The sequence below is a fragment of the Epinephelus moara genome, chromosome 21 (assembly GCF_006386435.1).
Source record: "Epinephelus moara isolate mb chromosome 21, YSFRI_EMoa_1.0, whole genome shotgun sequence".
Lineage (NCBI taxonomy): Eukaryota > Metazoa > Chordata > Actinopteri > Perciformes > Serranidae > Epinephelus > Epinephelus moara.
Genome location: NC_065526.1, coordinates 31,492,644 through 31,515,371, shown reverse-complemented (window position 1 = coordinate 31,515,371; position 22,728 = coordinate 31,492,644). Strand labels below are relative to the sequence as shown.

Genomic DNA, 22,728 nt, shown 5'->3' with positions numbered 1-22,728 from the left:
ATGAAAAGATTGATAACACGGTCCTATCTGTATATAGCAAATATGTAACTGGAGCCAGAATACAGTTAACTTATCTTAGCTTAGCATCAAGACAGCTAGCCTGCCTCTGTCACTGACCAAATCTGCCTAGCAGTACCCCTGAAGCTCACTAATTAAAATGCTATATTTGTTTGTTGAATACCAGCAAATACAGAAGAGTGAGAACAACACGTTGTTTTTTGAGTTATTTGGTTTTATGGAGGGTTATGTGCTGGACTACTACTGGGGCAGTGACCTCCTGGTGACCTGCTGTCACAGAGGGTTTGCCAGACAACCAGAGGAGACTTCAGGCAGTTACTGCTCCCAAACAAGATATCGTCCAGATCATAACCCCCATAAATACCATAGTGTGTCATTTTTACTCTGTGGTTTTTGGACAGATTGAAAAAACGAAAAGTAACATGCTGATTAGCATTAGGTGAGCATTACGTGCTGGTGGGCAGACTTTTTTTTTCCTTACCTTTGGACAGACTCAAGCTTGCTGTGTATCCTCTGCTACATCGTTAAACTAATGGGCTGCTGGTTGTGGCCTCATATTTAACTCTCATGAGTGCCTAACCAAGCAAATGTGAAAGTATTCCTTTAAGAGATCAGATGAAACCCTCACAATAAAAAAAACAGTCTGGTGCAGTCTTTCTAATTATGGCTAATGACGTAAAGGTCCTTTATATTGTGCGCAGACTAATGCTATTATCAAGCAAAAATGTATACTTAACATGTCAGCCTTCCAGAGACAAAGACAGCTTGATGACCATGCATGTTTGAAGTTATGCAGCTGGATTTTGCAGAGCATTAAGAATGTGAGGCTTCTATAGTCACACTGTAATTAAAGCAGCAGTTACAGTGTAAGTGGCTGCCTCTGCCTGTGTGAATATGACCATGCTCATTTTGCATCAGGCTATGCTGCTGCAATGTGTCTGCTACACAGACCAGCATCTTATTATTTGCCCTAATCAGAGGAGCTTGGCAGAGGGAGTCAGAAGACGAGGAGGCGTGGGAGAAGAGGAAAGATGAGGTGAAAGGAAAGAAAGGGGAGTTGACAGAATGTAGAAAATAACCCACATGCTACTGGGGGCTTCAGTACAGAGGGAAGAGACAACCAATGAGATGAAAAGGAGAAGTGGCTTTAAGTTGTGCAGGCTGTATGACACCCCCCCTAATGAATCAGGGCTGGACAGTGATGGAGGAAGTGAGAGGAGGAGGAGGGTAAAATAGTCAGGAGCCAACTTCAAGGCTACAGGTCTGAAAAGAGAAGGGGAAAGGTGAGATAAGGTTGAACAGGAGGAGGGACAGAGATAATGTTTTTTGGACTTGTGTTAAGAGGCAGGTTGCACTATGCTTGAACGCCAAGGGAGCAAGCGAGAGGCTGAGGAGAAGGTTAAGATGGAGGAAAGGGGACATAGGAGGAGATAAGGAAAGGAAAAGATGTCATTTACTCTCCTGAGCTTGTCTACACATGCCGACGAAGTGAGGGTGTTAGGGTAGTGGGGGGTGGGGGTGGAGGGGGCGAGGAGGGTGAAGATATAATTTGTTCCTCTGCCAGGAGCTTGAGGTTGTGCTATCTGCGCACACAGCTGTACAGCGGCCTAATCAGCTTGTGTTGTGCCGCTCCGTCCCTGTGGAGTCACTCTCTGCACTCCTGTAACACCACCAATTGGTGCACATGCAGAAGTGCAGAGAGTGTGAGACTAAGCGGACCTGATTGGTGGTTTGTGACAAGCTGAGAAAGGGACCAGCATCAAAGTTATCAAAGACATCCTCTGTGATAACTCTAACAGGAAGTGTGAAGACACAAAGCACTGTACGACCACATAGTTCCCTTGTTGAATTTGAACAAAGTCCAAGTCTGAGTCAAGGAGAGTAAAGATGAAACAGTGTTCTCTGCACATCCTCCAGCAGCATGCAGCTGAAACTGGTGTGTCTCAAAACAGGGACAACAAACTTCAAGGGAAGATTTGTAGCCTTTAGTTGTGCCAGCAGACTACTGCGTCCTCATCTGAGTCCTCTTGACTCAGAGCGTAACTCTGATCTGGTTAGACTAAATCTGAGCATTCTCTGCTATTAATTAGATCTAAAGGTGAAGTCCTCCTGGATTAATAAGGCCATTTTCTACATTTCTCTTTCTATTTAGCATCATACACTGTACCCTTTGTGAGAGCACAAACAAACCATAGCTATATCTGTTTTCCAAACCTGTACCAGGAAATTGTGGTTCATGTAGAGAAATACTGTATCATTACTGAAAGTGGCGAAAGCTTTTGTGCCATTTTCCCTGTCCTTGAGACAAAAGTCTCAGCAATTCCATTTACCAACCTTGGATAGATTTGTCGACATTTGAAGGATTTACAAAGGTGCTGTTAAGTTTGGTCGTCATTTATCTCAGGAAATGACAAATAAAATTGCTATGCACTTATGTTTATTTCATGCACCTGCAACCTTGTGGCACTTGTGTCAAGTGGAACGTGGAACTGAGTCTTGCGGCACTTATTCTTGAAGGCTTGGATTGACTTGGATTGTACCTCATTTGTACATTGCTTTAGGAAAAATGCCTCTGCCAAATGAATACATGTAAAGTGCATTTAATTTACAAGACATGTTGTTGTAGGTGTGGGCTGACTGATAGCTAATACCTAAAGTAATGGTAAGTTACAGTTAGATCACACACATCAACACTCTTCTGTAGTTCAAGCTCTCTGTCCTCACTATGCTGCTGTTGTGTGCAGCAATAAATCATAAACACTGTTGTTGTTGCAATTAAGAATAGCTAGGACTGTCAGCATAAGGTTTGCTGAATCATTTGACAATGATGGAAATGTTGTCACAAGTCACCTTCGAATGATGCATTCACCTCATAGTAAATCAGGACGCTACATGACAGGACATGAGAGCATTTCTGAGTGAAAAATGTGTCTCTTCTCTGGACAGGGACAGTATAAATGACAACATTGCTTGATTCACTGGTTTCAAACTGCAACTTTATCCCATTTTGTTTTGACAGGTGAATTAATACCCAACATGTTTTTCTCCTTTTCTACAGAGACAGCATCATCATCAGTATAACCAACTGTGCGACCAGCGTGTATGCCGGCTTTGTCATTTTCTCCATCCTGGGCTTCATGGCACACAACCTAAACGTCCCCGTGTCAGAGGTGGCCGACCACGGCCCGGGCCTGGCCTTTGTGGCCTACCCAGAAGCCCTCACTCTGCTCCCCATTTCACCACTGTGGTCACTGCTCTTCTTCTTCATGCTCATCCTTCTGGGACTGGGGACTCAGGTGAGGATGGAAAATTCTACGCTACACACAGACAGACTGTGCTTGCACCCAAATTTAGAGTCATGTCTAAACACAGTAATGCATCAACACTGAATGTGAATTACTTTTATGATATTAAATTCATGTTTGTGGTAAATATGACGATGAGTGCAAGATTGTTTCCTTTTTGTATTTGTGATGTTCAAGCTTATTTGGGTCATTGAGAATCTGATCTTAAAGCAGTTTGACCTCTTTGTTAAAGGGACAGGTCACTCCAAATTCAAAAATACATATTTTCCTCTTACCTGTTGTGCTGTTTATCAATCAAGACTGTTTTAGTGTGAGTTGCTGAGGGTTGGAGATGGCATCCCTAGAGATGTCTGCCCTGTCTCAGATATAACAAAACTACATGGCCCCTCGGCTTGTGGTGCGTTAAGTGCCAAAAAATATATTTGAAAAACATAACAGCAATGTCTCTTTCCAGAAATCATGACCTGGTTACTTAAGATTATCCACAGACCTTACTCATGTAGGAACCATTTTCTCTCTACTGAACTACACCCACTAACTGTATCACTGCGCAGAAGGAAGCGTGCATCCACAGCTAGCTCATCTAGCATCACTGAGCTAGCTAACACTACAGCTGAGCCAAGGAGGATGCCATTAATGTTTACATCTCACGCTGCCATGAGAATGAGCAAGTAGATCCATGAAAAGAAGAAGTAATTTTAGCATCTGCCCAATCTCATCTCTCATCTAATGTCTTTATGACATCTGCATCCCTGTTCTTTAGTTCTGTCTGCTGGAGACTCTGGTGACTGCTATCGTCGATGAGATCGGTACAGACTGGATCATCAGGAACAAGACCGTTGTCACACTGTCAGTGGCCATAGCTGGATTCTTACTTGGAGTGCCACTAACGTCACAGGTAAGTCCCAGAGACATGAAAGACATGTCTTTGAACACGGTTTATTTTGTCTCATGGGGGTTACAGTTTTGATTCATTCTCTGGTTTGTCTATGCAGGCAGGAATCTATTGGTTGCTACTGATGGACAACTATGCTGCTAGTTTCTCTTTGGTCATCATCTCCTGCATCATGTGCATCTGCGTCATGTATGTTTATGGTAAGGAGGGAGCTTAAGCTGTTCTTAAACTGTATATTGCTGTCATTTCTCACATTATGAAAAGAAAAAAAACATGCCGTGACACACTAATATGTTACTTCCTATAAAAACATTTTGCAATTTGGGTTTTATTTCTGGTTTGGCGGTTCACTCATCTTATCTCTATAGACAATTTGGCACACCTAGACATTATGATTCCACAAAGAGATTGTTTCAGCATAATAGAGTCTGAAAGCAGAAACATTTTCTGTCACCAGAACATCAGCAGTAAATGTCACATTGTCTGTGTCAAGCAAGAGTGGAGACAGTTGCATAGGAGAGGAACGTTTATCAAAGGAGGCAGAAGTTTTCAACGCCTTGTCAGTACAAGGATTTTAGCATTATTAGCTGAAATGTTCTAGCTTCTTTAAATAAAAAGAATGTGAAACTCACCATTATACACCCAAATTAAACATTCACATTAAAAGATTTCATTGTACATGAGGCAGATGTTACTTTTTTTTTTTAATCTAACCAATGGGGGCCCCTATACATGCGGGGCTCCTCAGCTGCTGTCTTGGTCACCAACTTCAGCAGAAATAGACACGACGGACAAAAACAAACTAGATAAATTTAGGTTCAAGAGGCTGACACAAACATCACTCCTTGACTTCTGTGTCATTATTAAAATGTAAAATGAGTAATAAAACTTTCATGCACACATATTTTCCTGGATAACATTTGTTTTCATCGCAGGTCACACGAACTACTTTAAAGATGTGGAGATGATGCTGGGCTTCCCTCCTCCTCTCTTCTTCAAAGTCTGCTGGAGATTCATCTCCCCCGTCATTATCAGTGTGAGTGAACGCACACGCATACAAACACACCTGCTGATCTGGGACCACAGTCACAGTGACGTAGCTATCTGAAGGACATTTAGTGTAAGCTAAACTTTGCACATTGTGAGGGACCTGACCTACATTTGAGCTGCCATCAACACTAATCTGTTTGGCTACTGTTGGCTTTGTTTCCAGTATAAACCTCTAAAAGCAAATCTTTCTGACTGGGAAATGGACACATGCAGCTCCTATCAATGGTATTTCCCAAGAAGGCGTATTAGTCCACTAAGCTGCTGGGCCAACCAAGAAATTCATTGTTGTGGATTACTGGTCAGATTTCAGGGACTTTTGTTCTCTCGCTCATTTCACTACACAGATTAATGCCCTGCTCTCCAGGGTCTCTGCTCGAGCTGTGACTTAACTCAGTGCTGTTGGAAACAGTCATGAATTCTTATCATAATTATCTGCAAATTTTATGTTATAACAAAGGTCTGTTTGCTGCTGATGCCAGTTTCTTGTCAAAAAAAGGAAAAAAAAGAAACTGGAAGTCATTTTTTTTAGCAACAGAAACAGCAGCTATTTGTTTGGACAAATGTAATCAGGATGAGGAACTCTAAATGATTTAACACTAATTATCCTGGTATATATTATTGGGTTTTTTAACTATTATTGTGAATTTGATAAAATAGAGTATTAAATCAGTTCTTTATTTTTTTTAGTAGCTTTTGTTTTCTGCCACCCCTCTGTATTTTTTAAATAAAGTGTAACTTCCAATAGCCCTTACTCATTCACCGTCTCTCTTCTGTCCTTGTAGTTCATCCTGATCTTCACAGTGATCCAGTACAAACCCATCACCTACAATGACTACGTGTATCCCGGCTGGTCTCTGGCTATCGGCTTCTCCATGGCTCTGTCCTCAGTGATCTGCATACCCATCTATGCCCTCTACAAGATCTCAAGGTCCCCAGGAGCCACCTTCAGAGAGGTACTGCCCCCCCACAGCTGTTTCTCCTAATAGACTGAGCCTCCATGGAATTTCTTGCAATGTGTGGAACATAAATTGTAGGATGTAAACCTGTTATCCCACTTGTACAATTTTCACCTTTATATAGTTGACACTTTTTTCCAAAGCAACTTATAATAACTGACTTTATAGAGTGGTAGCCTGGCTCCCTTCGTAGTCACAAGCCAATTGGCAGTAGCAGAGCATAGTGGACAGGCTGGGGTATATGCTTTGATCATGTCCTGGATGTAGGATGGGCCTGAGCCATTTGCAACACGATAGGCAGGTACCTTATATACATATATTGTCTTGAATCGAATTCAAGCAGCCACTGAGAAGCAGTGCAGGGTGCTCTGTGGTGTGGGAGAACGTGGTTAAGTTGAAGACCAGCTGGGCTGCTGCAATCTTTACGAGCTGCAGAGGTCGAAAGGCACACGCAGACCCATCAGCCAGTGTGAGTTACAGTAGGCTAAGCATGAGATGACAGGAGCCTGGACTAGAACCTGCATCATCTCCTTTGTGAGGAATAGATGTATCCTCCTGATGTTGTTGAGAATCTGCAGGGGCGAGTTGTTGCAGAGGTCACCCAGCGTCACACCCAGGTCCCTTGCCCTCCAGGTCAGGGACACAGTTCTCGATCATGATAATGAGGTCCTGGACCAGAGATGCCTCACCTGGAACGAGAAACAGCTTAGTCTTGTCAAGGTTGACGTTGAACCATGGCTACATGTCAAGAAACTTCCATATATCATCAAAACATCAGTTGTTTATGTATTTATTTAACTAATCTTTACATTTTCATGATAACCTGTTTATTTCCTGTACTGAAGGATTCCTGTCTCTTGCATTACTTGGCAACATGTAGTCTAGCTAAACACTGATCAGCTGATAGTAGGTAAGGATTTCATATGCAAACAAACAGGAGTTTCAAATTCCTGACCAATTTTGAAATCCACTTTCATCGCACACATGAGAACATTTCTCACACATGAATACAATGCATCCCATGACCTCGAATTTATTATTAACTAGAAAAAAGTTAAAGTTTTGTTTTAAGCCCTTAAATGGATAGTGCACCCAAAAATGAAAATTCAGCCATTATCTACTCACCCATATGCCGATGGAGGATCAGGTGAAGTTTTAGAGTCCTCACATCCCTTGCGGAGATCCAAGGGGAGAGGGGGTAGCAGCACAACTCCACCTAATGGAGGCTTACGGCGCCCCAGATTCAAACGTCCAAAAACACATAATTGAAACCACAAAATATCTCCATACTGCTCATCTGTAGTGATCCAAGTGTCCTGAAGCAACAACAACTTTTTATGTCGGTGTTGCTACCCCCTCTCCCCTGGGATCTCCGCAAGTGTTGTGAGGACTCTGAAATTTCACCTGAGCCTCCCTCGGTATATGGGTGAGTAGATAATTTTCATTTTTGGGTGCACTATCCCTTTAAGGTAGCTAAATTGACAATATGGATATAAATGTCAATAGTAGTCAGACTAACAGTTGAAGAGTGAGAGCTGAAAGCAGGTGAACTGTCAGCTGATGAGTACTCACCATAGACTGTATAAAAATAATGGATGGAGCCACTGTGATGTCACCCATTGGTTTGTGGACTCCTGTTTAGAAGCCTTGAGCTTGGTGTTTTGGTCATTGCCATCTTGTTTCCAAAGTTGATTCGATCAAGCTTAAACTCAGATCCTTAAGTACACATTCTTAGACTTGTTAAATGGACCCCCCCCCCCCCCCCCCCCCCTTCAGTTTCCGCTCATATTAATGCTGCTTGGAATGACGTGTCCCTCTTTTTCTGTCTATCTCAGCGGTTGAAGTTTGCTTGCCGGGCACATCCAAAGTGGGGCCCTGCCCTGCAGGAGCACCGGACAGGCCGCTACGCCCCCATGGCATCCGAAGACACTGTGGAGGCTCGTCCCCTCAAGGAAAAGGAGGAGCTGAAGGAGGAGCTAAAGGAAGAGCTGAAGGAGGAGGAAAAGGATAGAAAGGATGAGATCAGCCTCACCATCCAGGGAAGCAACGGCTCCACTAACACACACAACAACCCCAACCCCAGCGCATAGACGGCACTCTGCTCTGTCAGCGCTACCGGGTGCAGCTCACGTGCCCCACCATCTCTTCCTCCCTTCTCCTCCCTTCTCCTCCATCCTCACCCCACTTTCCCACAGTCCTCTGTGGGGGAGATCCCATTCGCTGGAGACCTTTACATATTGTAAGGGCTTATTATATCTATCCTAACCTCTTCTATCTATCTGTGTGTTGTCTCTAGATAAACGAAGAAGAAAAAAAAAAAACGAAAGGAAGAAAAAATTGGGTCATCATCCAAAAGATTTGTGTGTATGTTAGTGTGTGTGTGTGTGGGTGGGTTGTTAATTTGTTACACATAATTTAATAATGCAGTTTGTTTTTCCTTTCATTTTTTTGTAAAACTTGTATATGTCATCTTCATATGCAGTTAGAGGTACAGTAGATTGTGAAGCTGCATGGGTTTGTTTTGTGCATGCAGCAACATAGAGACACACACTGTTCTCCTTTATTCTGTTAGCTGGGTCTGTTTGGGATCGGTGACTTTCTAGCAGCAGCGATTTGACAGCTGGAGACTTGTGAAGCGATACACAGTGGTGCTGTAGTAAAGAGGAGCAGGGTGAACTGTGCCTGAACTGGCCATTTACAGTTTGATGATGCTGGAAGATGGAAATCGGTTCAATTCTGTTGCCAGGAAAAGAGGCGGACACACTCATTCACACCCGTACACTCACACTATTGTACATTTTACAGCACACAGTGACCTCAACCATAGTTGATCTCAGCTTAAGACTAAGCCTGTTGTTATTTTATGCTGCTTCTTATAAAAAGTTCGACAGAGCACACATATTTAACACCCGAGATGGCGACTCACACTTAGGGCTGATTTTCTGTGGAAATTTCCTCCATTTGTAACTTTTTTTTTTTCCACTAAAGCTGCTTAAACTTTGAAAACTCAGCAGAGAAATATCAGTGAACTTAAACGGTGCTGTACTCTCTGCCTCCACATTCACACACACACACACACACACACACACACACACACACACACACACACAGACACATACACGCACACATGCATTTATTTAAATGTTTTGGACAGTAGAGATCCCAGTGCCCATTTCTCAGGGTCCAAGCGAAGGTAAACTTGGTTTCTTGTTGTTCCTTGCCTGTGGAAACCTCGTCTCCACTTAGGTGGCCTGTTAAGATTATAGGGACCGAAACCACCTAACTTTCCCCACTGTCGACAAACACCAACACACACACACACAAAACAGGTGGATGCAACTCTGTATATAGAAGTGCCATCTTTCCTTAAGTCTTCCAGGCATTCTTTTTGAGTGAAATGCATCTTGGGATGTAGTCTGTGAAGGAGGATCCGGGCGTGAGGACGTAGCTAGTGAAAGGATCGTAGGTGTGTCGTAGTCTGTGTCTCCTGTGGGTCGTAGCAATCTGCCCCATTAAGGCATGTTACCAAAAACATTACCTGAGTTACCTGAGTCCTGCACATGTTTTTGGTAACATATATACTGTATATCTCAGAAAGACTGGTATGGTGTCAGTCTCTTACAGTCAGTGGAACCTTTAATGTATTTACAGGCATTTTTTTTTTAGCTCTGAGCCAAGCTGTGCAGTGACTGGTGGAGAGACAGAAAGCAGAGAGATGCAGCTTGTTTCCAGATGAATTCAGAATAAAGATCTTAAATGAATTATGTAGATTTAAATGTAGCTGTATAGTATCGTTCTCTCAGTAGAATTCTCCTTTTTACCTCTCATTATTGTAAAGTAACTTAGTAAATAATTATAAAGACCGCATATGTTTATTTTGTACAAAAATAAAAACTGCAGAATCATAATTAACATATTTACCATTCCTCATCCGTGACTTGATTTGTTGTTGTTTTGTTGGAGGCTGTGACAGGACAGAGAGAGGGTCTCTTTAGCATGCAGAGGTGGGTCTCCCACAAGTGTCTGATTGGAAAGCATCCAGGACAACTCTGTAGTAGTGTGGTGGCAGTCTAAATACAGAACAAATACATGGGAAGTGTTATTTTGTCATTGTGACAGCTGTGTGAAGATCACATGTTCTTGGTCGTTTCATCCTAAGATGCTTTGTTGGACTCCTACTCAGGTGGTAGAGAGATGCTTTTAGCTTCACAGGCAGGGAGGATTTTTGGGATTGCATCAGGTCTGGCTGTAATGTTTCTTCGTGTTGTAGTTTTTAGCTTTTCTTTGTTTGTGAGCTGTCAAATCATCAGTGATATCGAAGAAGTTTGGAGAACTAGAGGGCTATGATACCTGTATGAGCATGGAACATATTTACATGATATACAGAATTGTTGTATATTGTATACAGCACATTTACACGTATGGTTTGATATTTTGGGATATGCTCATGTTTGCTTTCTTGCTGAGTCAGTTGAGAAGATTGATAACACTATTATGTTTGTGTGGTAAATATGTGGTTAGCTTAGCTTAGCATAATGACTGGAGATGGATGGAAACAGCTAGCCTGACTGTGACCAGAACAAAATCTGCCTACCAGCTCCTCTTAAGCTCACTTATTTATTTAATTTCATCTAATTTGCAGGGTTCAACAACAAGGATTGCCTGGTTGTGTGGGGCAAGTAAAGTGCCACATCAGGCTAGTAAATCTAGCATCTCTCTTGCCCAGTCGGACAAGTGGTAAAACAGAAATAAACACATTGTTTCTCTGGAGCTGATGACAGAAGTAGTTAAGGAACGAGCCATCTTGCCTCCCTTTTAACTCTGTTGAGAGTTGCACCCTTGCAGTAGTGATCTAGCACTCGTGGCAAAATGGCAGTATGAAGACTGAGCGCAAGCATTTCGATTATCCTGGAAGCAGGAGTGTAGGTATGTGACTTTAGAGGATGTGGGAAAACTCAAACTTTGTATTGCCCAGATTGCCGCAAGTCTGGGACGGATAAAACGGGGTTGTTTTTCATGACGTTTAGCTTTACTCTTTGCCATTTGATAAATGCTAATAAATAAGAAAATTTGTATAGGGACAAGAAAGCCACTTGACCAACTGGGCAAGGAAAAAAACATTAATGTTGAACCCTGGTTTGTTTATTATATACAAAAACTTGCTGGTTGCCAGACAACTCATCCCAGCCATGAGATAGTACAGCACGTAAGTCATCAAATTGTCATTTTGACACATGAATTTATGTATGGAATAAACAAACAAATTCTGATGTGTTAATTACTGAGCTTTAGTCGTGCTGGTAGGTGGATCTTTTTACCTTTGGATAGCACTGTGCTAGCTGTTTCCTTTGTTTCCAGTCTTAAATGCTAAGCTAAGATAACCAGCTGCTTACTCCAGCTTCATATTTAGCAAACAGATATGAGCGTGGTATCAATCAAGTCACCGAACTCTCAGGAGTAAAGCAAAAATATGTATTTTCCAAAATGGTGAACTATTCTTTGAAGGATTTATATATGTTCATGCTTGTAAGGCTTTTCAGCAATTTTCATAAATACTGAAGCACAATTTCAGACTAAATCTGCACATCTTTTCTTTTCTTTTACCACTTTTCCCCACAAGTATGTCTTCAGAGGTGGATAAGGATTTTAATATGACAGTGTAGTTGCTCCTCTGATCCACAAGATGGAGCAATGCTGACACTCAGGGTAGTAAAGGCACAACAGAGGTGAACTGTGAAATAAATACAAAAAGCCCAACAGACACCAGACTTTCTCTGGTTGTGAGTAAAGGAAGCAACAAGGAGAGAGGTCAGTGATAAGCACAGGAGCTCAGACATAGTGAAAATAATCACAATAAGCACAGTGAGCGTTCTGAAACAAGCACACATTTCTACCCAGGTTTTTTTACAGGACAGTTCTTAGATGATAGAAACGTCCACTGGCTAATCACAAGGGTGGAGAACTGTAGCTTTGGCTGGTAGTTAATGGTCTGTTTTTACCTTCTAGTTTTGGTTTATTCCTAAACTAGTCACACCACACATTGTATTTTGTGATAGCATTTTTTTTATTACATTACTGCAAAACCAGGTGCTCTATGAAACAATACACTTTCACCATCTACTAATCTAAATATGTTGCGTTGCTTCCTCTGAGTAGAAATCCATCTTAGGAGCGTTTCACTTTCTACATGAGGTTTTATTTGCTGAAAAAGGAGAATGTGAAGTTCTTATTCTCAGCGCATACTGGGACAGCTTGTAGCTCAGACCATTTCCTGTTTGTGGTTGCCTGTCTCGTGTGTTCATGCTGTAGTAAGTGAAGCTTAGCCACCATGTTACCATCTCTATATATCCCGACCCTCACCATCTCTGCTGGCCCCACAACTCTTCCTCCCTTTGTACAGTAATGTAAAAAATATATAATCGGACTGTGTGTATGTGTATGTTTATCTTTGCTTTGATTTCGAGGGTGGGTAAGTGTGTTTTTGCGGGTCAGGGGAGGGTGGGTTATTGTTTCACTATGTTTTTGATTTGTCACTTTTCTCGTAGTGTATATGTAGATGGCGTCAGGTGTATTGTGTACTCTGTGTGTAGTGGAATAGCTCTTACTGCTGAGCCTGCATGTAGAGCAGGTGTAGTGTCAGTACTGATGTCAATGTACCTCTAACCTGTCGGAACTAGCCAAGTCTTATTCTGCTAATGATATAGTCTATCTTTTAAGAAAAAAAAAACATTTTGTACTAAAAGAAGAGAAAGAAAACTACATATTTTATCTTCAGATTTTAATCACCGTTTATCCAATGTTCAATGACACTACTCTTTTTGTTTGTTTGTTTGTTTGTTTTTGAAGTTGTAATCATTGAAAGATTAAAGATAAAGCCAGCTAATTTTAAAAAAAGCATTTCCAAACAAAAAACTTTGGATTGAAACTTGAACTACAAGAGAATGGTTCGTTTTTACATTGAGCTCTGGTGTAGAAGGTGGCTAAAGCTACATGATGATGCTTTTTTTTTAAAAACAATATCACATGAACTTAAAGCTATGTTTTACAAAGTGTAGTGCCAACAGTCGTACCAGATGTTTACCTTGAATATTCTGTGGCCCTTAACCCAAACAGTTTGGCTTTTTCTGTCTAGTTGTTACAAAATGTTTAGAAAAATGGTAAAAATCAAAACACCAAAATAACTCTGCCTCAAAGACTAAATTGGCATCAGGACCTATGAACTCATATTTTCATTCTTGTGCAGCTCTGATGCATAATATCAGAACACAATATAGTTTTATTTGTACAGTTTAGGCAATTATATGGCATGTATGTATCAGGCGAGGGCTCAGTTACTATTGTAATCTGATTTCTCTTTTTGGATACCCTTCGATTATCTGGCAGCCATGACAGTAAGATCAATTTAGTCATTCAGAAAACCTACAAAGACACAATTGACAGTAGTTAATAACCGACCCATGTCTTGAGATACTAATACGCTATTGCTTACTATCATGTTACACTGAAGTGACTGTGCAGAAAGTCACTGATGTTGAAGACGTGAAGCTTTGGACCATTTTTATACACAAATTCACAGCACAACTGCTCTACTGTACTAAAAACAAAACTGTGATTTTACCTTGTTTCTGTGGTTCTCTGTAAATTGCAGAACATTACCTCTTGAATTTCTTACTACTGCTCATATAAGCATAATCTTATGTTTCAGCACTTTAAAGAAATCATTCATTTTTTTGTATAAGCAACAGGAAGAAATTTTAAAAAAAGAAAACAAGTACAGTAAATAATGTCTTACTATCAGTGGTCTGGCTGAAAGGAACTGTCCAAGTGTCAGTGGACAAACGCTGTGTTGTTGCTATGCCAATGTAAATTGTTTTCATGGGAGGAGTGGAGAGGAAAAGCACAAGTGAGAAAAGAGAACACAGTTCTTCTGGTATCCTCTATCATATCTATCTGTCTATCTATCTAACCATGTCTGTTCTTCTTGTTCTTCAACCTTTAGGGCCAAAATCCATTGAAATGTCTTAGTCCTGTCGGCTGTATATCGTAAACTGTTGAATTACAAAATGGTAAATAAAATCTATTTTAAAGATCAGTTCGCTGCAGTGTTGTGTTGTTTCATGATGTTTTTTAACATTCCTTTGTATGATTCAAAATGCATAATGCTGAACTTTCTAAGAATAAATATAATAACTGGTATTTTACATTTACCCCATTCTTTTCTGGTTCACTTATCCTTCATGCTGTAGGTGCTGCATGTTAAAAAGGCCTTCAACAACTTAATGAGTGAGCACTAAAGCTGAGTTTGAATTATTCATACTATATACAGTATTATGGAAATGTTGGTGTATATATGTATGTTATTATGGAAAAAGACTGTGAAAAGAATAAATATCACATAGAACATGGACAAATACAAAGTATGGAATCCTCATTACCAAAATTGCTATATTTCTCTATTTACCAGTGATCCAGACTTTCTACCACTTTAAAGTCTGACTAAATAATCTTTGAAAAAGAAACACAATATTCCCACAAATTAAAAGTTACATTTATAGGGAATAAATGCACCTTTGATCAATCGCTACAGCCTCACTTGGTCTGATATGACCACTTGCTAATGTTTTCCAAAGTTAGCAGACTTTAAAATAAAAATATTGCTGTGCAACTGATGCTGAGAGAGTTTGCAGTCTGACTTCTTTACTTACACCATGTTTTAGCATATTAGGGAATTTTGTTTTGTCCAGGGGTGAGGTGATAAATAGCCTACTTGAATTACTGTTTATATGGCTGCCTACCAATAGTTGACCAAACGCAGCAGGATTTTATTGCCTTGTCAAAATAAATCAAAACCTATATGACTGGACCGTGTGGGAATTTAATTTGAAAGGACAGACACAGGAAGTGGCCACGCTCAGCAGTCAGACAGGAGTAATTTACAGGGCTGGTACCTGCGGTTATTACACAGGCCGGTTAATAACATGTCGGGCAGGAAATCCAAAGTGTGGGATCATTTTGAGAAGGTGAAGGACGAACCCAAGGTTATATGTAAACTCTCATTCATCGACTACAAACATGACAAATCATCTGAAACATGTATGTAGCTACATGCCCATTAGCCAATTAGCACAATCATTACTGCTTTGCCCACAGTGTAATTAAGGTGCGGCTCGCTCAGTGTGTGACGTGCACTTGTAGATAAAATATAGACCTATATTAATGAAGGTTCATTAGTACGGTTTACTTACATTATTCTTTCCCAGACCTTAATCTCAAACCATTGTGTTGCCCCGCCCAAAATATATAATTTAATAATTAAATTAACATCGTAAACTTGCGGGCGACTAGTCGACTAATGATCCTAAATGATGACTATTGGTCGGCTAGGATTGGAGTGTTACTGATACTATTCTTTCTCAGACCTTCAACTCAAAGCATTGTGTTGCCCCACCCAAAATGTGTAATTTGATAATTAAATTAAAATCGTAAACATACAGGCGACTAGTCGTCCATTTGCCCTAAATGATGACTATTGGTCAAGTAGGAAAATTCTTAGTCGGGGCAGCCCTCACTGTTTACAAGTAACCCAGGCGAGCACGCTAAGTGACCCAAATCAAACACACACAAGATGTTGCACGCAGGGTTTGGCAAAAATGCTCATGGTGGATCCTCCAGTGGTGACTTCTGCATTCATTAAGGAACTTTTCCACTCAGTGAGGTGTGTGAGGTGTACCTATGATTTTTGAAAATCCTTGTGACGGTGACCGCAGAGCCTCATAAAGCCTAAAACGTTTTGAATTTGGTTATGGTGGGACAGAGAAGTTGAGTGGACTGGATATGTTTGTTTAGATTGAATTAGAAGAGAAGTTGAACTCAGAGCGTACTGCTGAGGACTTTGCAGGGCTCAAGGCACAGAATGTCGTTCAGACAGGTGAGTACAGTAACACACCAACTGAACTCACTCTGCAGATGAGAACATCAGCAACCACTGCATTGCCTCGCAACGTGGCATGGTGTGTGTGCTATGTGGTGTGTAAAAAACTGCAGTCTTTCATTTGCTTTAATGTGTGTTTGTAGCTGCAGCTGCTGTGAAATTTATATTGTTTATACACTGTGTTGTCTGCCCTGGTGATGTTTTATTCTGCTGTTGATTCTATAGGACGCATCAGGTTATTCAGGTGGCTCAATAATGCTATTTGTATCGGCTGGGGTGTCGACTTTTGATGTGTGGTCAGCTGTTTTTGTTTATTTGTCTGGGTTTTCTCTCTTTTCTAGTTAATTCTTAAAAGGCTACACTGAGGAATGTAGTAACACAGTACAACACAGAACTAAGCATACATTTTAAATGACTTTCCTTTTTACTTTTATTTAAGTACATTGTTACAAAAGTCGCCCACTTCTCCTTTACCTTTAGTAAAATTTCTTTCAAAGGAACAGCATTTTTATGGGTGTACAATATTCTAGTACTGTTTCCACCTCTGCTTTATTTAAAACAAGAAATAAACATGCTGCATTTCCCTGAGACACGTTCAGAGAACCTTTGGAAATGAAGGGAAATTGTGGCATTAACCAGTAATTTCCTCAACTCAGCAACAGTTGCATAGACTTGAAGCAGTGTCTGAAAAGAAAATAGGTTATCCAAAGCACTTTAAGTCCTGACTGATAAAAAAGACTTTAATATCACCTGGCTGACAGCCACGTGCTTCAGCTGAAAGCCTTTATCAGGTTGTCAAAGTGAAATTAAGACACTCGCTTAAATGGCACAAGGCATGACATAAATGAGTTGTAAGTGTGAAGATGGAGGCAAAGAGGATGGCAGAGCTACAGGCATCACACAGGAGACAAAAAACGCATGAAACCCATCCAATACATTTACAATACAGAGCACATAAATCCTAACAGACAATACAAATTGGAATTCAAAATGAATAAATAACAAAAAATAAAACAGGGAATGCATGTCGAGAGGCCTCCCACAACTGCTATGATTTTTTTTTTTTTTTTTTTTTTTAACATTTACCAAACTCAATCATGATGCAGTGTCTAGATGCAAAACTTCACTGGCTGAAAATGTATGTGTGAGCTCTACCCAGAAGTGATTTCCCCCCATTTACATCTCAGACTGGTCAAGCTGAATGACTTTTAGCAACCAGAAAACATAAAACTATTCTGTATTTCTCTAGAAAAAAGTAAAGATAAGAAAAAAGTCAGAAAAAACCCTCAATATAAATATGACAGAGCAATGCTTCCCACCTGTTTTCTGTCACCCCTGTCTCGTTAGTCCTTCCCTGTTCCCTGAGTCTTCCCTTCACACCTGTTCTGTATTAGTCTTGTTTACTCCACCCTTGTTGTAAGCCAATCTCCATTTCCCTCCTTTTGCCCATGTCTTCCTAATCCAGCTGTGCCTCGTTCTTGTGATTAGTTTTCTGTGTATGTTTCCCTTTATTCTCTGTCAGTTCGTTTGTGTTGATCCTGTGCTCCTCTTGTGTACCTTCTGTGGTTGTTCCTGTGCTCATCCCTGTTCATTGCATTTTTCCTGGTTGGTTTTCAGTTTTTGTTCTGCTTTTGTTTGGATTTTGAGTTGCCTCCCTGTACTGGATGTTTTCAATCGGCTACATTAAAGCTTGCGGACTTGTGGAAGGTCATCAGTCGCAGCCCAAGTACAGTTCCAATTCAAAGTCCAGTTCAAAGGCCAAGTACAGTTCAAATGCCCGGATGTGAACTTGCTCTGCCCGTTCCATCGGGGATGCATTGGGAGGTGACTTGTGTGGACTTTTGACAGCCAGGTATCCCAGAATGCATTTCTCACAGACCAGTGGCAATGGCAGCGGTCCTTGGGAGTTTGTACTCCCGAGTCGAACTTGCCAAGTCCGAACTCCCAAGTGCACAAGTCCGAACGTGGCGTACTTGGTATTGGAAAAACGCTTTCAGACTGTCTGTTGGTCTGCATTTGGGTCCTCCACTGAACTGACATGTAACTGTAACTTAACTCAATGTAGTACAGCAGTTCACAGGGCAGCTACAGTGTCATGTAATGACTTTTCCACTAGATGGGGTTGGACAGCCAATAACCTTCAATACACAATTCATGAGCCCCTTTCTTGATTTTGGCTAGATGATCAGCACTGATAATGATCAATAATCTGGGATAATAATATCTGAACATTTTCATGCCAAACAAATACAACCATCACGTGTTTTTGTCAGCGTGAAAATGTTACTGAAACATTGAGCGTCTAGACCATCGCAGACCACTGAAACCCTGACTGAGATCAACAGCTTGATTAGTAGCACCTGATGGACAGCTGACATACTGCACCCAAAAACATAGAAAACTCTGACCTCTGTATTTGAAATTGATTCAACAAATACTTCATTATTTAAGGGTCCAGTGTGTAGGATTTAGGGGCATCTACTGGTCGAAATGGTGTGTAATATTCCTGGCCTGACCTTCCTATTCCTCTACAGCAAACACTGGCTCTAGATAGGGCCATTCGCATCAGCGTGTTTTTTTTGTGATTTACCTCGACCACGTGCTTGGCATGTGAGAGAAGTTTTAGCAACCTCACCGCTTGATGCCATCAAATCCTACACACTAGACCTTCCAATAAAATACCTGGAAACAGACAGAAATGTGACTCCTTCTGTTGCGTCCTGTTACAGTTCTTCTCGATTGCTAAGACGCATTTAATGAAACTGGGATCCACAGTAGGGGTCTTCTCTCATGAATGTCTTTACACTTTTTCATTCGTTTCACACATTTTTCACACCCTTTTTCAAAACAGGTAACACAGATCTCATAGAAAGACCCAACATTCTATTGTATTCACTGTGTTAAACAGAAGGAAAATATTTACTCACAGCTCATAGGGATCACGTGTAAAATTGTAAATCTTTAATGCATCTGTGTGAAACTCCTTTGCACAACTCTTCCATCAGCAATCAGTCCTACCACTATACTGGACACTGTGATGAATGTAATGCAATAAATGACAAAACCTTTCTTAGAAAATGTCTGTCTTTTATTTATTTCTCAATTTTCTTACACAGTATTTTGACAGGGCATCTCATCTTCCTGGTTTGAACGCGGAGTGGGGGAGCCCTTCTGTGCTAAGCTTTCATGTTCTCCCCATGTCAGTGTGGGTTTCCTCTGGGTACTCCGGCTTCCTCCCACACTTCCTCCGGCTAATTGGTGGCTCTAAATTGGCTGTAGGTGTGAATGTGAGCATGAATGGTTGTCTGTCTCTATGTGTCAGCCCTGTGATAGTCTGGGGACCTGTCCAGAGTGTACCCTGCCTCTCCCCCAGTGTCAGCTGGGATAGGCTCCGGTTCCCCCATGACACCCAACAGGATAAGCGGTTACAGAAAATAAATGAATGGATCTCAAAAAAGTGTACAAACAGCAGGGTTTGTTTTCTCTAATAAATCATCTTTGGAAAAAAATATCAATTTATGGTGTGATATGTTGTATATTTATGCAAAATACCCACGAACAGCACAGGCATGTTGCACAAATTAAGGTTGGATTGGTTCATATTGATAGCTGTTTTTGTATTTTTGTTGTCCATTGTGTAATGATTAATTGAAAGAATATAATATTTGACAACAAGTTGTGTTATTTGATGGAAATGTTTACTTTAATTGTATGTTTTTAATGTTCTGTGAGTGTTAGAGCATTTTGCAAACAGTGTCATTTTGGTGATTTTCAGTTCAGGCCAATGTGTGAACTGTTCTGAAATGTAACTTCTGCATGAACAAATTTGTTCAAGCAAATGAGAAAAACTGTAATTAATGAAATCATTGCGTACCAGATGGAATGACCACATTACCATGTGGAGTCAGCAGAGGGCAGCATGGCTGCAAAACTAAAGACTAGTCTCCATGAAGGCGCAGCTGCAGCATGGCATGGTATCAAGGCAACACTGGCATGAGCAGCACTTCAAGCTTCATATATGGCCAAGCAGCCAAATCTGACACCATGACAAATGTCCAGTGGCTACATAAAAGTGTTTTATCACTCTTGTTTTTGATATTTATCATCACTCTCTGCGATCTCAGTGGACAAGGGAGGATGTTTTAATTGTTTTCTAATGGCCTTCAGGAGTAAGAGACTTGTAAATACACCAGACTGCGTTCAACAAATCTATGCTTAAAGCCCTGGTTATGGCCCTCAGAGGGTGCAATGTTTATTGCAGGCAGCAACAGTGTGGCATGATGATTTGGTTATTAGAGTTATTAGAGCCTTCTGTCTCCACTGAGTCATTTATAATAAGGAAAATTACAATCTACAGGTGTAGCAGCTGTGACTTTGGGATCACAGTAAAACACTTAATCTCAATGCATCACTTGGTGATTTTACCTCTGGGCTGACTGTTACACACATGAATGGGCACAATAAGTTTTCGGTGCCACTAGAAAACCAGGAGTCCTCACAGCCGATTTGATGTCGGTTTAACATCTGTCTTGGATTAGTTTTTAAGATGCTTAAGATTTATGCTTAAATCCATGGGATAAGTTGACAGTATGGCCCTTTATGCACTATCCAGTGGAATCAGAAGAGGGCAGCATGACTGTGGATATAAGGACCACCAGACTCTATTACAGGCACAGCTACTCCAGCCAAGCCATTTTATCACTCAGCTATAACATCCATCACGGGTGCCACCAGGTTACAGCATTAAGCTATAATGAACACAGCTATATGTCAATGGCTTGTTTAGTGTTAACACAACGTACACAACAACACTTCTTATTCTTGTTGTTGGCCTGCTGTTTTTCTAGTTACATAAGTCTGCTATCAGTTACACAATCACATCAGCCAGAGCAGTCCTGTTAGGGGAAGATAGGAAACACAGAGAATCACCCCACAGAATGGAATAGCTGTTGAATTATATATACTGATGCAAACTGTAACAGACAGAGGGCAGTTGTGGAGGTCGTAACTGTTGATTATAATCCTTGTATGCAGTCCAGGCTGCTCTCAGAGCAACACTGCGGTGGAGTGGTACAGCCACAATGTGTCAGGGGTGGCTGAAGGACATTTCCTAGACTAGAGTCGCCTTTTTTTGACAGAAAGCAATTTTCCTGCTTGGGGGACCATTGTTGCATTTTGTTTGAAAGGTGACTCCACTTCTGGGAACCCAACATTTTTCCTTACCAGAACTGAAATACAGCCACCACCCAGGGTCACAGCAAGCAGGCTGTTGCTTCTGTCGGCTATAATATACGACATATCTGCGGTGTGACACCACGGGGTTGTGATTTCATTAATAAGGCCGGGGAGAGAGTGAAAGCGGCTGTTATTGTTATTCAGATCATCTGACACCAGCCAGAGATTAATTAATTAACTGAACCATCCTTCATCCTGATGTCAATCTGTTTGGTCCATGTGGTCCTGCAAAATGCAAAACACAGCAAGCAGTGATTTTGACACAGTGTTTTAGGGCGTAGAGGCTTACAAGTGTCACTTCAGAGGGAGTTAGTGTCAGGAAGAACTCCAATGATGTATCACTGCACTTCCACAGAGTTCAGGAACTTGCAAAAGATGGATTTAGACTAATCAATTCTTGATCTATATCCAGCCCTGTCCCTAAAAAATTATGCTCATAGACAACTAATTTGAAACAGCCAATCAATTTGAGGGAAACATAATGCCAAGCAAATTACATTTTCTATTTACATACCTGGCAACTTGGAAAACTGTTTATACTGAACCTGTGTGCAAAAAACCCCACTGACAATGTATTTCACTTGTTTTCTGCCAAAATAGGCAATCTTACAATACAGCATCCACTCGTAATGACTACAGCATTATATTTATTATTACCTTTTTATTAAATATTTAACCAAAATCATGATCTTTCCCTTATCTTAACCAAAGTGCTTTTGTTCTCTTAACCTAAGACAACAGTCTGAAGTTCACGTGTCAGACCTGGACTTGGTACAGCCACCATCCTCCCCAGCCACCTTCCTTCAAAGCATACGTGTGACATGAATGTAGTGTTCGTCGAAATGTTGTCGAAAAGTAGCGATTACGGTGCCACGACAATGTTACTAACAAAGCAGTTAAGTAACATTCAAACATAATTTCTGGGAGACAGGGCTGTCACATTACAGCAATATTTTCCCTAATCTTTCAGTTTTGATCCAACAAAAATGTATAGTCGTCCATGTTGGCTCTGGAGATTCACCTTCCCTAGTCCAGACGGAAATATGGCAAAAACACTTGAATTGGTTGCTATGAAATTTTGTGCAAACCTTCTTGGTGTCCAGAGGATGAATCCTAATGATGTGACCACTGATGACATTACACACAGTTGAGATTCCCATTAGCTTCAGCTATACTTTATATTTGCTCCATTGTAATAAAGTACTTATGTTGTACATATTTTTAGATATTATTTTTTGATTATTTCATAGTATTTTTGGCGCAGTAGCTCAGTCTATAGGGACCTGGGTTAGGAAGCGGTGAGTCACAGGTGCAAGTCCCCATCATGCATGTATAGGT

General features: G+C 40.9%; 1 protein-coding gene across 5 annotated transcripts in view; it reads left to right on the top strand.

Moving 5' to 3' along the window:
- Positions 1-14,316, top strand: part of slc6a9 (solute carrier family 6 member 9) — a 91,251-nt gene extending 76,935 nt beyond the window's left edge. For all 5 annotated transcript variants that reach the window (XM_050075126.1, XM_050075127.1, XM_050075125.1 and 2 more), the window contains 6 exons: positions 3,077-3,314; positions 4,087-4,221; positions 4,319-4,418; positions 5,154-5,254; positions 6,051-6,221; positions 8,060-14,316. In XM_050075126.1, the coding sequence (XP_049931083.1) occupies positions 3,077-3,314; positions 4,087-4,221; positions 4,319-4,418; positions 5,154-5,254; positions 6,051-6,221; positions 8,060-8,314 (1,000 nt within the window). In that variant the 3' untranslated portion in view covers positions 8,315-14,316. The remainder of the gene's footprint in view (positions 1-3,076; positions 3,315-4,086; positions 4,222-4,318; positions 4,419-5,153; positions 5,255-6,050; positions 6,222-8,059) is intronic.
- Positions 14,317-22,728: the final 8,412 nt, after the last annotated feature.